Source organism: Bos grunniens, chromosome 22 (assembly GCF_055505025.1).
Source record: "Bos grunniens cultivar Pamir isolate PY7600 chromosome 22, Bosgru_T2T1.0, whole genome shotgun sequence".
NCBI lineage: Eukaryota > Metazoa > Chordata > Mammalia > Artiodactyla > Bovidae > Bos > Bos grunniens.
The window spans coordinates 1,967,173-1,980,982 of NC_141186.1; the positions used below are offsets into that span (position 1 = coordinate 1,967,173).

Below are 13,810 nucleotides of genomic sequence, written 5' to 3' on the forward strand. Positions count from 1 at the left end.
AAGAAAGCCTTCCTCAGTGATCAATGCAAAGAAATAGAGGAAAACAATAGAATGGGAAAGACTAAAGATCTCTTCAAGAAAATTAGAGATACCAAGGGAACATTTCATGCAAAGATGGGCTCAATAAAGGACAGAAATGGCAGGGACCTAACAGAAGCAGAAGATATTAAGCAGAGGTGGCAAGAATACACAGAAGACCTGTACAAAAAAAGAGCTTTACGACCTAGATCATCACGATGGTGTGATCACTCACCTAGAGCCAGACACCCTGGAATGTGAAGTCAAGTGGGCCTTAGGAAGCATCACTACAAACAAAGCTAGTAGAGGTGATGGAATTCCAGTTGAGCTATTTCAAATCCTGAAAGTTGAGGCTGTGAAAGTGCTGCACTCAATATGCCAGCAAATTTGGAAAACTCAGCAGTGGCCACAGGACTGGAAGAGGTCAGTTTTCATTCCAGTCCCAAAGAAAGGCAATGCCAAAGAATACTCAAACTACCGCACAATTGCACTCATCTCACATGCTAGTAAAGTAATGCTCAAAATTCTCCAAGCCAGGCTTCAGCAATACATGAACTGTGAACTTCCAGATGTTCAAGCTGATTTTAGAAAAGGCAAAGGAAACAGTAAATTGCCAACATCCGATGGATCATTGAAAAAGCAAGAGAGTTCCAGAAAAACATCTATTTCTCTTTTATTGGCTATGCCAAAGCCTTTGACTGTGTGGATCACAATAAACTGTGGAAAATTATGAAAGAGATGGGCATACCAGATCACCTGACCTGCCTCTTGAGAAACCTATATGCAGGTCAGGAAGCTACAGTTAGAACTGGACATGGAACAACAGGCTGGGTCCAAATAGGAAAAGGAGTACGTCAAGGCTATATATTGTCACCCTGCTTATTTAACTTATATGCAGAGTACATCATGAGAAACGCTGTGCTGGATGAAGCAGGAGCTGGAATCAAGATTGCTGGGAGAAATATCAATAACCTCAGATATGCAGATGACACCACCCTTATGGCAGAAAGTGGAGAACTAAAGAGCCTCTTGATGAAAGTGAAAGAGGAGAGTGAAAAAGTTGGGTTAAAGCTCAACATTCAGAAAACTAAGATCATGGCATCCAGTCCCATCACTTAATGGCAGATAGATGGGGAAACAGTGGAAACAGTGTCAGACTTTATTTTTCTGGGCTCCAAAATCACTGTAGATGGCGATTGCAGCCATGAAATTAAAAGATACTTACTCCTTGGAAGGAAAGTTATGACCAACCTAGACAGTATAGTAAAAAGCAGAGACATTACTTTGTCAGCAAAGGTCTGTCTAGTCAAGGCTATGGTTTTTCCAGTGGTCATGTATGGATGTGAGAGTTGGACTATAAAGAAAGCTGAGCACCGAAGAATTGATGCTTTTGAACTGTGGTGTTAGAGAAGACTCTTGAGAGTTCCTTGGACTGCAAGGAGATCCAACCAGTCCATCCTAAAGGAGATAGTCCTGGGTGTTCTTTGGAAGGACTGATGTTGAGGTGTTGAGGCTGAAACTCCAATAATTTGGCCACCTGATGCAAAGAGCTGACTCATTGGAAAATACCCTGATGCTGGGAAAGATTGAGGGCAGGAGGAGAAGGGGAAGACAGAGGATGAGATGGTTGGATGGCATCATCGACTCAATGAACATGGGTTTGGGTGGACTCCGGGAGTCGGTGATGGACAGGGAGGCCTCGCGTGCTGCAGTTCATGGGGTCAAAAAGAGTCAGACGGGACTGAGCGACTGAACTGAACTGAAAGCAAAATTGATTTTAGGAATCTAATCATTTATTAATACACAATCTGAAATTACTAAAAGTAGAGCCACCTTAGAGTTTCTTTCCTTAAGGAGATAGGATGTAAATAAATGTAATAAACAAAAGTATTAAAGATGCAATCATGTATTTATATATTTCTAATATATGACCAGTTCTAGAAGTGAGACAGGACTAGAGATAAACTGATATACCTCTTTATTATTTGTTACTTTATATATATTAAATAGAAAATAAATGCAAAGCTGACTTGTGATATTCAGTTAGCAATGTAACATGGCATAATTAGAATAATAACCATCATTTTCATCAAATATAAGACACTGCCATTTTCCCGTATTAGCAATCCTACCTTTTGGAAAGCAAGTCATATTCGTGTAAAATCATCAGCAGGTTTTCTACAATGTTGAGCTCACTTATCTTCTCCCTACACTCTGGACTACAAATTGAAAAGTATTAGTAACTATGAGAAATGTCTTTTATTGACACCGCATCCACATGTTTAATATCTTAGTCCTCATATTATCCCAGGAGGAGAAGCAAAATGCAATATGGCTCTATAGAGCGGGGCTACATTAAATGCCAACATTCAGTAAGTATTATACGTCATAAACTTAAATTTGTTCAGTAACAGTATGATGAATAACACAGTCCCCACTGGAGAGGGGGATTCACAGGGTGTTCACTAAAAAGTAGTGAGGAGCATTACTCACAATATCCAAGAAACACAAACAAGCTACAGGTCCTTTGACAGATGAAATAGAGAAATGTGATAATTGAATATTTATACTTAGTTACAACTGAATATAATTGGGTGCATGACTGAATATTATTCAGCCATAAAAACATGCTGTCATTGTTGATAATGCGGATGAACCTAGAGGACATTCTGTTAAATGAAATAAGCCAAACAGAGAAGGGCAACTACCATATGGCATCGCTTACATGTGAAATTGAAAATAAGCAAAACTGACTATATAGAAACAGAGAACAGAATAGCAGGTGTTTACTAGGGGCTGGAAGCAGCAGGAACAGGGAGATGTGGGTTAAAGTGCACACACTTTCGGGTATGAGAAGACTGTGCACTAAAGACCCAACTACTTGGCAACCACAGTTAGTAACACAGGGCCGTGCACGTGAAAGTTGCTGAGAGAAGAATTTACATGTTCTTATCACAGAACCAAAGAGAGAGGTGAAGAGGTGTTAATTATCTTGGTCTTGGTAATCAGCCCACAGTGTATATGTGTATCAAATCTTTACATTATACACTTGAAATACATAAAATTACATGTGTAATTATTCCTCAATAAAGCTGGAAAAAAAAAAAACCGTGATCAAATGACTGGCATAAAAACATACTTCAAGTTTTTTATTTAAAATAGTCATAATCTCTGAAAGGGTTATCTAGAGTTTTTTAAAGTGCAAAAATATTTAAAAGTCTTAAACATAGAGGACAGAATGAAGAAAGACAGTCAGGGAGATTCAACTGTCAAAGAAATGTGCAATTTGAAAGTAGAAATAACTGAGGGTTGAATGAAAAGAGTAGGTAAATATTTCTGGTCAGAAAAAAATTTTTAACTGCTTTGCTCTTCCAACTTAAATTCTAAAATGATGCATTTCCATCCCATTCCTCTTCAATATATTGATGGCATTTCATGTTTTTATTCACAAATCTTAACTAAGTAGGTGACAAAATGAATTTTGCATTTCTCCTATCTGAGTTGCTACAGCAGTACAACTTTTAAAAATGCGCTCACCTTTCAGCTAAACTAGCCAGAGCCAGAAGAGCACCCAGCAGAACATTCGTATCTCGGGCACTGAGTAAATTCACTAATGTCTGAAAAACAGAGTAAAATAAAGTTTAATTATGTAAAAGTACAAGCTTCTTGAACAGTATGTTTCCTTCTAAAGATCATAGATACTTACCCTCAAAAAAGAAGGTTAAACATTCACAATTCTCAGTTGTTTCTGCGGCAGGCGTCCACCACTCTTTGGACGAGCTCCCTGTATCTCAACAGTCACCTTCTCAGGATTCCTATTACTATTACTCCTGTTCCTATTACATTTTCAGAGTCCCCCAGCGTGTACACTCAGACACACTTCAGGCCAGAGCTGCAGCCTGTACAATTGCAAGGCTGATTTTGGGTTTCCACTATGTGAACTTTCCCCTTTGTGACCTCATGCACTTTACATGGCGCTAGCATTATCTTTGTTTCTCAGATCCCATCCTCTTTTTTTCCTCTCACTTTTTCCTTTCTTTTTTTCTCCCCCCAAGGTGCATGGTATATGGGATCTTAGTTCCCTGAATAGGGATTGAACCTGCAGCCCCTGCCATGAAAGTTCAGAATCCTAACCACGGGACTACCAGAGTAGTCCCTCCTTTCTGTCTTCCAACACAATGTTTCCCAGGCTCCAGTCACTGACATATCATTTCACAATTTTTGTCACATGGCACCCTTAACACTAACTTAATGTTACTCAAAAATGTTCTTCAAATTCTGATATTAGTGAAATATATAGCTTTTGAAATAAAAAACACTAACCTGTATATCACTAAGAATCAACCTCCATAAAATGAGTAGCATGTGCTAACACTTTTAGACAACTTTTCCCTAATACTTGCTGAATAGTGGCTTCCTGGGACACCGAAACTCACAAACTATTGAAACCTGGCTCTAGGCAGCTACCATCTAAATGGCTTTGCTATAAATATAAATGTAGTGTGTTTTGATTAAGCCTGCATTCATTCATCTTGAAATATGTATTTGACTCACAGGTACTAAACTATCTTATTATGAGATTAAACCACATGAAACTGACCTACAGACCATGGTAATTTCCTATGGTTCAAACTAACATGACTTCTGTGCCAAACTAATATTCATTTATTTGTAACCACACACCTGGAGTCAGTTTATGTATAACAACATTTAAATTAGGCAATCAAATTAGTTGATTAAGCAATAAAGAATTAAACAGCATAAAAAAAAGTTTCAGAAAACCTCTATTTGCTGTTTCTAAATTTATTCTTTAGGTGGGTTAGCAGAGATTGGCAGTTCTAAGCTAGGTCAGCAAGTTTTCAAATTATAATTACGGGTGGAGTGGCTTGACTACAAGTGCTCTGGACCCCGCACATGAATCATCACCCCATGACACTGAAGCAGGAACTCCTCTGGGACCACTCACCTTGTGAGCTCCGCTTGTGGTGACCCATTCTCTTTGGTCTCTGACAGCAGCAAGTTTTTGAAAAATATCTAAAAAGAAATGAGATATTTCAATGAGGGATTTGAAGCTTACAGCGGAGGAGTGCTTAAGCTTCCCAGGTAGCACTAGCTGTTAAAAAAAAAAAAAAAAAAAACACCTGCCAATGCAGGAGACCTAAGAAACAGGGGTTTGATCCCTGGGTTGGGAAGATCCCCTGGAGAAGGCCACTGCAACCCACTCCAGTATTCTTGCCTGGAGAATTCTGTGGACAGGGGGGCCTGGCAGGCTACAGTCCACAGGGCCACAAAGAGTTGGGCACAACTGAAGCAACTTAGCATGCATGCAAAAAATATTTTTACCAAAAGTTGCTTTCATAGGCTTCCCCTGTGGCTCAACTGGTCTGTCTGCAATGCCAGAGACCTGAGTTGGATCCCTGGGTTGGGAAGATCCCCTGGAGAAGGGAAAGGCTACCCACTCCAGTATTTTGGCCTGGAGAATTCCATGGACTCTATAGTCTATGGGGTCGCAAAGAGTTGGACAAGACTGAGCGACTTTCACTTCACTTGCTTTTATAGAAGTCTCTCTTACGCTAAATAAACCTAAGCTTGTGCTCAATGAAAGTCTTTTTAAACATGAAATTGGGCTTTTCAAGATAAGAATCCTGATCTAAAATCTCCCCTCTGGGTACATTTTGCCACTGAGCATAACAGTTGGCATGGGCTCTCAAACCCATAGCTGTGTGGGGACCCTCCTAAGTATTCAGAGCGTCCCCTCTTCCCTGCCGCTGCCTCCCGGGGCCGCGCTCACACGTCATGTTCACCAGCTTGTCCACGCTGTGCTGCGCCTCCCCGTAGCCGAGGTACCCGTGCGCCACGATCTCCATGTACTGCGAGGGGACCAGACAACAGGTGAGCTGAGGAGAGGACTCCGAGAGCACGCAACAGGAGTGGTAAGGTTGTGTACTTCTGAAAATGAGCTGTAGATGGCGCGACAGGGTCACCAAACAACGCTCGGTGCCCCTGCGCCGGCTTCAGGCAAGTGCAGAAGAGGATGGGTTCTGGGCTTTCGGCTTCCCTGGGGTGCCAGAAGTGGAGGGCGGGACCTGGAAAGACTGCTTAAACTCTCAAAAGTCCCAAGATGACTCATAACTCAATAAATCTGTGTTGCAATTTAGCCTCCAAATATAAGATACAAGTAAGATACATGATACATAATATACAGTACCTAGAATTTTAATTCTTCAATGTATCTTTTCATTAGAATTTTTATAACACACTGCATAATCCCTGGAGAATCCCAGGGGCGGGGAAGCCTGGTAGGCTGCCGTCTATGGGGTCACACAGAGTCGGACACGACTGAAGTGACTTAGCAGCAGCAGCAGCATATATTTTATTGACCTTATGTTTTATAATATCCTAAATTACATCTAACCAGCATACAAGTTGATAGCAATAATTAGAATGAAATGTATGGGATAGTCTGAAAATCCCTCTCTGTTTGTAATTGTAAAATTATAAAAGCTGAGAGTAATAAGAAATAGGTTCAGAGAAATACATACATTTCTGACATTTTAATGGAAGTAAAATGGATAGAAAGATCCTTTACAATGTAATCTTAAAAAGGATTATTTCATTAAATGAGCTAAACCTCTAGCCAATTAAAAAAATTTCTTCAAGATAAAAACTAGATATTATCTATTTCCCAAGAATAAAAATAATAAAATAGGTTTACTGTTAATTGCCATTAAAATTAATCATCCATTGATAATTTAGAATAAATTTGCAGGGCCATGGGTTATGATGAGAGTTATTCTTTGCATACATGCTATAGATTTCAGGAGGATGGGCTGTTTCAACTATTTCTATACCTAGAAATTTTGTTTGATTGTATTAATAAGCCCAAACATTGGGCTGGCTCAGCATATTTATTCAGCTCCTTACCTTCCCTCAGTAGTTAGCAAAGCAGAAAAAATATATGAAGATCATTCCTCACAGTGTCATTTATTTCCAATATTGTAGTGAGCACAGTAATTCTTTATTGTGTGAAAAAGTTATGAACATCCTCACAGCCAATATTTTCTCCTGCCAGCTTGGTGTGTGCACTGCTGAGGCCCAGGGCCTGCCAGCCAACACCTATTTATTTTCTTCACTCAAAAGACAGGTGACCCTTTATAAAACTCTCATTTCACAGGTGGGGTAAAGTGAGCCCAATCAGCCAGAAGAAAACAGCCCAAGTCCCTCCCTGCTCTGTGTGTATCTTGTATACTCACGACCCTAGGCTCTTCTCCTTGGCAGGCAGCTATGTTGCAAGAGACCTCTCTGTCACACACTGTGGATCTCTGCCCGGAGGCACAGCACAAAATGGAAAGGCAAGACCAGCCACCACAAAAGAGATCTTACCTGAGCTAGGTTTTCAATTCCACCCAAGCTATGAAGTATTTCCTAATAAAATAAAACAATGGAACAGACATGAAAGATGAGAATGGAGGGGGAGGGATGTATTTTACATGCAATTGATTTATTAAGTCATGAGTTTGTAACTATTTCTGAAGGTCCACATTTGAATATAAATATGGAAAACTTTAATGCTTGTCATTCATACTATATTTAAGATAAACTTAATAGATATGGGCTTCCCTGGTGGCTCAGCAGCAAAGAATCTGCCCGCAATTCTGCCTGCAGGAGCCGCAGGAGACATGGGTTTGATCCCTGACTCAGGAAGGTCCTCTGAAGGAGGGCATAGCAACCCACTCCAGTATTCTTGCCTGCAGAATCCAATGGACAGAGAAGCCTGGCAGGCACAGTCCATGGGGTCACAGAGAGTCAGGCACGACTGAAAGTGACTTAGCACATGGGCACACATTAATAGATATGAAAGTTGGGTTGAGCTGAACTGGAAGTAAGAGTGCAGGTTGAGTAGAACAGGAAGTAAGTAACTGCACCCCGCGTCCTCACTCTATTTACTTCCTCCCATGTCATCATAAAATGTCAGAGCTGCAAAGAGCTGTTAGATATCTCTCCCTTTACCTCCTCATATTACAGAATAGGAACACTAAAACCCAGACAGGTAAACCATTTTGCCTAAACGACAGAGTCTGGATAAAAATCCAGCATCCCTGAATCCCAGGACTTTCCTCTCGGCCCCTGCCTGGTGTGGTCCATGAACCAGCAGCAACAGCAGCGTCTGGAGCTGATTAGAAATGCAAAATCTCCTACTCACCCCAGACATACTGAATGACACTCTTAGTATCAACAAGATCCTCAGGTAACTCACATGCCTGATAAAATCTGAGCAGCATTGCTGTAGCAGAGTAGAAAACAGGGCTTCTCCTTCAGATGATGTGGCTAATGATTTTATTAAACTCATACCCTGAACAAATGTAAGGATAATCATTGCAAAATATAGATCTGATATAGATCTTTCAGGGCTTCCCATGTGGCTCAGTGGTAAAGAACCCGCCTGTCAATACAGGAGACATAAGAGACTCAGCTTCTATCTCTGGATCAGGAGGATCCCCTGGAGGAGGGCATGGCAACCCACTCCAGTATTCTTGCCTGGAGAATCCCATGGACAGAGGAGCTTGGGGGCTACAATCCACAGGATCGCAAAGAGTCAGACACAACTGAAGCGACTTAGCACTCATGCACAATTTCCAATAAGAAGGCACTGCATAAAACTTCTGAAAAGTGGTAAGAGAGAGGGTGCTGGGAGTTGTGAAAGGAACTGGTTTGGAGCTCCACTAACAGCCACTGCTCTCAGGCTACTCGCACTGATGTTTATCTTGGGATGAACGGGTTTCAGGTGGCTCTACCTATTTAACGCGACACTGACTCCTCTCTCCTTACCTACTGTGCACACAAGGAAGTTATTTGAAATACAAATATTAGCCATCATTCCAGCTCCGGAACGTGTCTGGCAATAAGTACATGAGTATGTATGAGGGGATGATCATGTGCTACCGTGGAGCTGCCTGAGCAGCTGAGGAAAAGGCTCAGGGGCTCGAGGTCTCCTAGGTCAAGGGCCAAGGTTTCCTTAATCTGTGTGAAGGGAATCTGGAAACCACACACCCTTGTTCAAATTAAGAATGAAGGTATATTTATAACTCAATTAAAATAGTTCTATGACCACCTACTAATTTGAATTCCCATAATTGCTATTCACTTTAGAAGAGCTGCTGTTAAAGAAAAGAAGAATACTGTATGCATTGCCACTAATTATGATGGACATTTTATACACATAAAAATAACATTTTAAAACCACTTATATTTTTTCAGCATTTTCTTTTCCGTTCCTGTTAGTAAGATCCCCAGGTTAGGCTCTGAAGGAGACACAAATATATAGATGACAGAGGTTGACTTCACTGAGCTGCAGCCAAGGATAAGGTAGACACACAAATAACTGGAATTTAAGATAGATCTAGGTAGGTGTTTTAAGAAAGTTATAGGGCTTCCCTGGTGGCTCAGACGGTAATCTGCCTGCACTGCAGGAGACTAGGGTTCGATCCCTGGGTCAGAAAGATCCCCTGGAGAAGGGAATGGCAACCCACTCCAGTATTCTTACCTGAAGAATTCCATAGACAGAGGAGCTTGGTGGGCTACAGTCCATGAGGTCACTGAGAGTCGGACATGACTGAACGTAACACTTTTTCATAGTTGAAGAAAGTTATACAGGAGGTGCTGTGACACCCCAGAGGAGGGACATATAATAGCCTGTGAGAGGACCACGGAAAACTTTATAAGGCTGGTGGCCTCTGAATGGGCTTAGAGGGATGGATAGTTGTGCTGAGGAGATGTGGAGGAAGAGAAGGAAATGAAGGGGATTCCTCCAAGCAAAGAGGACAGGAGGATCAAAAGTGCACAGAAGTTGCATAGAAAGAACATCAAGATGTTGTATCACTATGAAAACCAACTCCCTAAATTTATGAAGGGAATCACTGGGGATAATGTTAGAAAAACAGAGTGAGATGAACTGTGGGAAGACTTGAACATGAGCCTGAACTGAACTTTGCATTTGAGCCTGATGGACACGTGTGAACAGGGCTGATCAGACTCAGCTGTGGGGACTTCCCCCCAGTCTTGAAGGAAACTAGAGAGGGACGGGCATGGAGGGAAGCCCCGCAGGTTGGCAGGCGCAGAGAGAAGGGAGTGGACATGTGAGCAGTCTTGACATGGTCTGACCAGCTGGACATGAATGCCAGTGGAGAAGAAGGGTGCAGAGAAGAGGCTTCAGCGTCTGCACAGCGAGGTGATGGGAGGCCAGGACAGGATAAGCCCAGGGAAGAGGGGGACACAGGCTGGGTAAGACAAGGAGGTGGAGTCCGACACGCTGAGCTGCTGGCGGTGCATTCAGGTGATGGAAGAACAACAGGCCCGGAAAAGCGCGCCGAGGGCAGAAGACTGAGATCTGGCATTGTTGACATAAAGGAAATTTAAATGTGAAGCTTGGGAGATGCCACCAGGGAGAGACTCATGTTTAAATGACTGGTCATGGTCATTCTTAAATGTTTGCCTTGGCAAAAATATATCTATACAATCATCGGTGTTAACAGTATGGAACTGATTCCATGTTTCCCAAACCCTGTCCTGGGAATAATGATTTTATTCTGTTCAATGAGTGGTATTAGGTGTTTGAAATATTTTTATGATCAAATAGTAGGTCGAACAGAGTGTAACAAATTATTTTATTACAGAACTCCTCTGAGCTTTAACGTGCTGCCGTGCACCACAGTCTCCAGTAGGAGGAGCCGCCCATCTTCCCTGCATACGGTGGGTGAGACACACCAGCTTTTCACAGAGCACTCACTGGGTCCTGTGAGCGCTGTGTCAGAAGCACTGTTAGGAAACACAGGAAAAGGAGCGAGGCTGTACCACCACTAGAAAATGTCATTACTATGCCCTCAAGCAGTGACCCACCATTTACTAAACAAGCCATGGGACAACCGGAGAACAAGACTACAAGGCAGCCTCATCTCTGGGCTCAGCAGTCCCAGCTACCGAGCTGAAGAGCAGACAGGACTGCGCTCCTCCCCGGCACGGCCTGGGCTCTCAGGACCCGGCTCTAGACTTCTGAGCCTAGTGACCTGGAGACAGTTTCCATCAATCTGGACAAATGTCCTTGCTCTACCTATTCCCAGAGTTTCTCTCTTTTTAAAAACTTGACACAATAATATAACACTGATAAAAACTACAGAACAACAGCGCGCCCTGCGACACCACTCTGGCTGCCGTCAGTCCAGCAGTGCGTCGCCATGGCAAAGCGTCAGGGCCCCGGACACGCCATCCCTGGTCGGGCAGTCATCAGAGCACTGAGCTCCGAGTGCCACGTCCTGACCCGCCGCCCACTCCTCTGCAGTCAGCAGTCCACACTGCTCATCCCTCTATCGCAACCGAAGGTTCCCTGGGCCTGACCAGTACGTATCTTTTCAGGTGTGTTAGGAACTACTCTTCTAAAGGCTTATAAGGGGAAAGGAAGCGTTTCCTGCCTTGGAGTCTGGAGGAAAGGTGGTGTCACTGACAGAATCTGCAGAATTCGGCAGTTTGCAGGAGCGTCAGGATGGAGAGACCGAGTGAAGTTACTGCATGTCCCGTGCGCAGTGGGCTCTCGAACACTTTGGCCCCTGTGTTCCTTTATATACTTACAAATTACTGAGAGTCCCAGAGACCTTCTGTTTATGTGAGTTAATCTATGTATATTTACCGTGTATGTGTGTATTCACTCAGTTGTGTCCAACCCTTTGCAACCCCATGAAGTGCAGTCCACCAGGCTCCTCTGTCCATGAAACTTTCCAGCCAAGAATACTGGAGAGGGTTGCCATTTCCTCCTGCAGGGGATCTTCCCAACCCAAGGATCAAACCCGCATCTGCATCTCCTATGTTGGCAGGTGGATTACCTGGGAAGTTCTTTATATTTACCATATTAGAGATAAAAAGTGAGGAATTTTTACAACACAAGAGCACACAGCATGTGTTCCATCAGGAGCGAGGGTACACCATCATCACATACCCTGCGGCCTCTGGAAGGCTCCACTGCATGCTCGTAAGAGAGTGAGAATGAATCACACTTGGAGCATCACCTTTAAGACCATTTTGACCCTGTGGGACCCCTGGAAGGGTCTCAGAGACCTGTGAGAGTCTCCAGACCACCCTTTGAGAACCATTATGCTACCATATCATCCCAAAAAATACCTGGAAATTTGGGACTTAAATGAGGGGGAAAGTCTCAGGCTGGAAACGTGCTTGTGAGCAAAGAACAGCAGCAACAAAATGACTGGTGAAGCCAAGAGCTCAGAAGATAGGGGAGCCTATAACAAAGACAATAGCTTTGGGGAAGGTTAACATTTCAGGGCTTCCCCAGCGGCTCCGAGGTAAAGAACCTGCATACAGGAGACACAGGTGACTCGGGTTCGGTCCCCAGGTCAGGAAGATCCCCTGGAGGAGGGCATGGCAATCCACTCCAGTACTCTTGCCTGGAGAATCCCAGGGACAGAGGAGCCTGGTGGGCTATAGTCCATGGGGCCACAAAGAGTTGGGCACAACTGAAGCAGCTGAGCACAGAAACAACATTTAGGAAGGCAGAATTTTAAAAAGGAGCAAGTAAACAGCACAGAAAAACAGAAGGTGATGAGGAACAGCTGGAAGTTTTCAGGATCAGTGAGAGGAAACAGAAAGTGTGGCAAGGGACGCAGGCTGCTGGAAGGAGGCTGGGGTGCGAGGCGGGCTACCGGGCCATACAGCTCCGCGTCTCTCTATTGCTGTGGCTGATGGAGATGTAGGTTAGGAGTTTAAGGTGGGGTGATCGGGCCATACAGCTCCACTGTCTCTCTATTGCTGTGGCTAATGGAGATGTAGGTTAGGAGTTTTAAGTTTTTCCATTTATCGTTGGTAAGCAACGTGCTCTGACAGCTCACTGTGAGCAGCCTAGGTAGACTTTATCCTGCTTGGAATTCCAACTACACTTGAAATCTCTGAACATATATCGTCCTTTAATTATGAAAAAGGAAGCAATTTTGTCTTTAAAAATGGCTTCTCTTTCATCCCTTCCACTCATTTATTTCTGGAACCTTCATTAGGCATATACTGGAGCCTCTGGGTCAACAGATGCTGACTGGATCATGGCCTACGATGGCCTTTTTAAATGACTTCCGAGAGGTCTTGGTGCACAAGATGCAAGGAAAAGCTCTACTGCACATCAGCTGTAAAGGAAAGCGAGTGAGTTGCATATAAATAGTCTGACCTTTCAATAAATGCAGTAATGAAGGTGAGATCAAGGCTTGAAAGGATAGTGTGTCCTGAAAAGGGCACTTTTATGATAAGAAAAAACAGAAAGGGAGCCACTGACACCGTAATAAAGACAACAGATGGAAGGCTGAGGATTGGCAAGGAGGAGGGTGAAAGTGAAAGTGAAGTCGTGTCTGAGTCTTTGCGACCCCGTGGACTGTAGCCCTCCAGGCTCCTCTGTCCATGGGATTCTCTAGGCAAGAATACTGGAGTGGGTTGCCATTTCCTTCTCCAGGGGATCTTCCCAACCCGGGGATCGAACCCGGGTCTCCTGTACTGCAGGTAGACGCTTTATCCTCTGAGCCACCAGGGAAGCCCCAAGGAGGAGGGTATTTCTTCAGAAATAAGAAAGGACATAAAGGTGCATAATCGCCTGTCAATGCAAGAGCCATAGAGATGCGGGCTGGATCCCTGGGTCGGGAAGATCCCCTAGAGCAGAGCGTGGCAGCCAACTCCAGTATTCTTGCCTGGAGAATCCTATGGACAGAGGAGCCTGGTGGGCTACAGTCCATGGGGTCACAAAGAATCAGAC

General features: G+C 43.5%; 1 protein-coding gene across 9 annotated transcripts in view; it reads right to left on the reverse strand.

Annotated features, from left to right (window-relative positions):
• Positions 1–13,810, reverse strand: part of NEK10 (NIMA related kinase 10) — a 267,626-nt gene that overhangs the window by 187,322 nt on the left and 66,494 nt on the right. For all 9 annotated transcript variants that reach the window (XR_015150824.1, XM_086365568.1, XM_086365564.1 and 6 more), the window contains 5 exons: positions 7,402–7,443; positions 5,810–5,888; positions 4,985–5,052; positions 3,556–3,635; positions 2,151–2,237 (listed from right to left, as the gene is read on the reverse strand). Coding sequence is in view for 8 of the 9 variants with exons in the window: in XM_086365568.1 (XP_086221694.1) it covers positions 2,151–2,237; positions 3,556–3,635; positions 4,985–5,052; positions 5,810–5,888; positions 7,402–7,443 (356 nt within the window). In the remaining variant the exon portion in view is untranslated. The remainder of the gene's footprint in view (positions 1–2,150; positions 2,238–3,555; positions 3,636–4,984; positions 5,053–5,809; positions 5,889–7,401; positions 7,444–13,810) is intronic.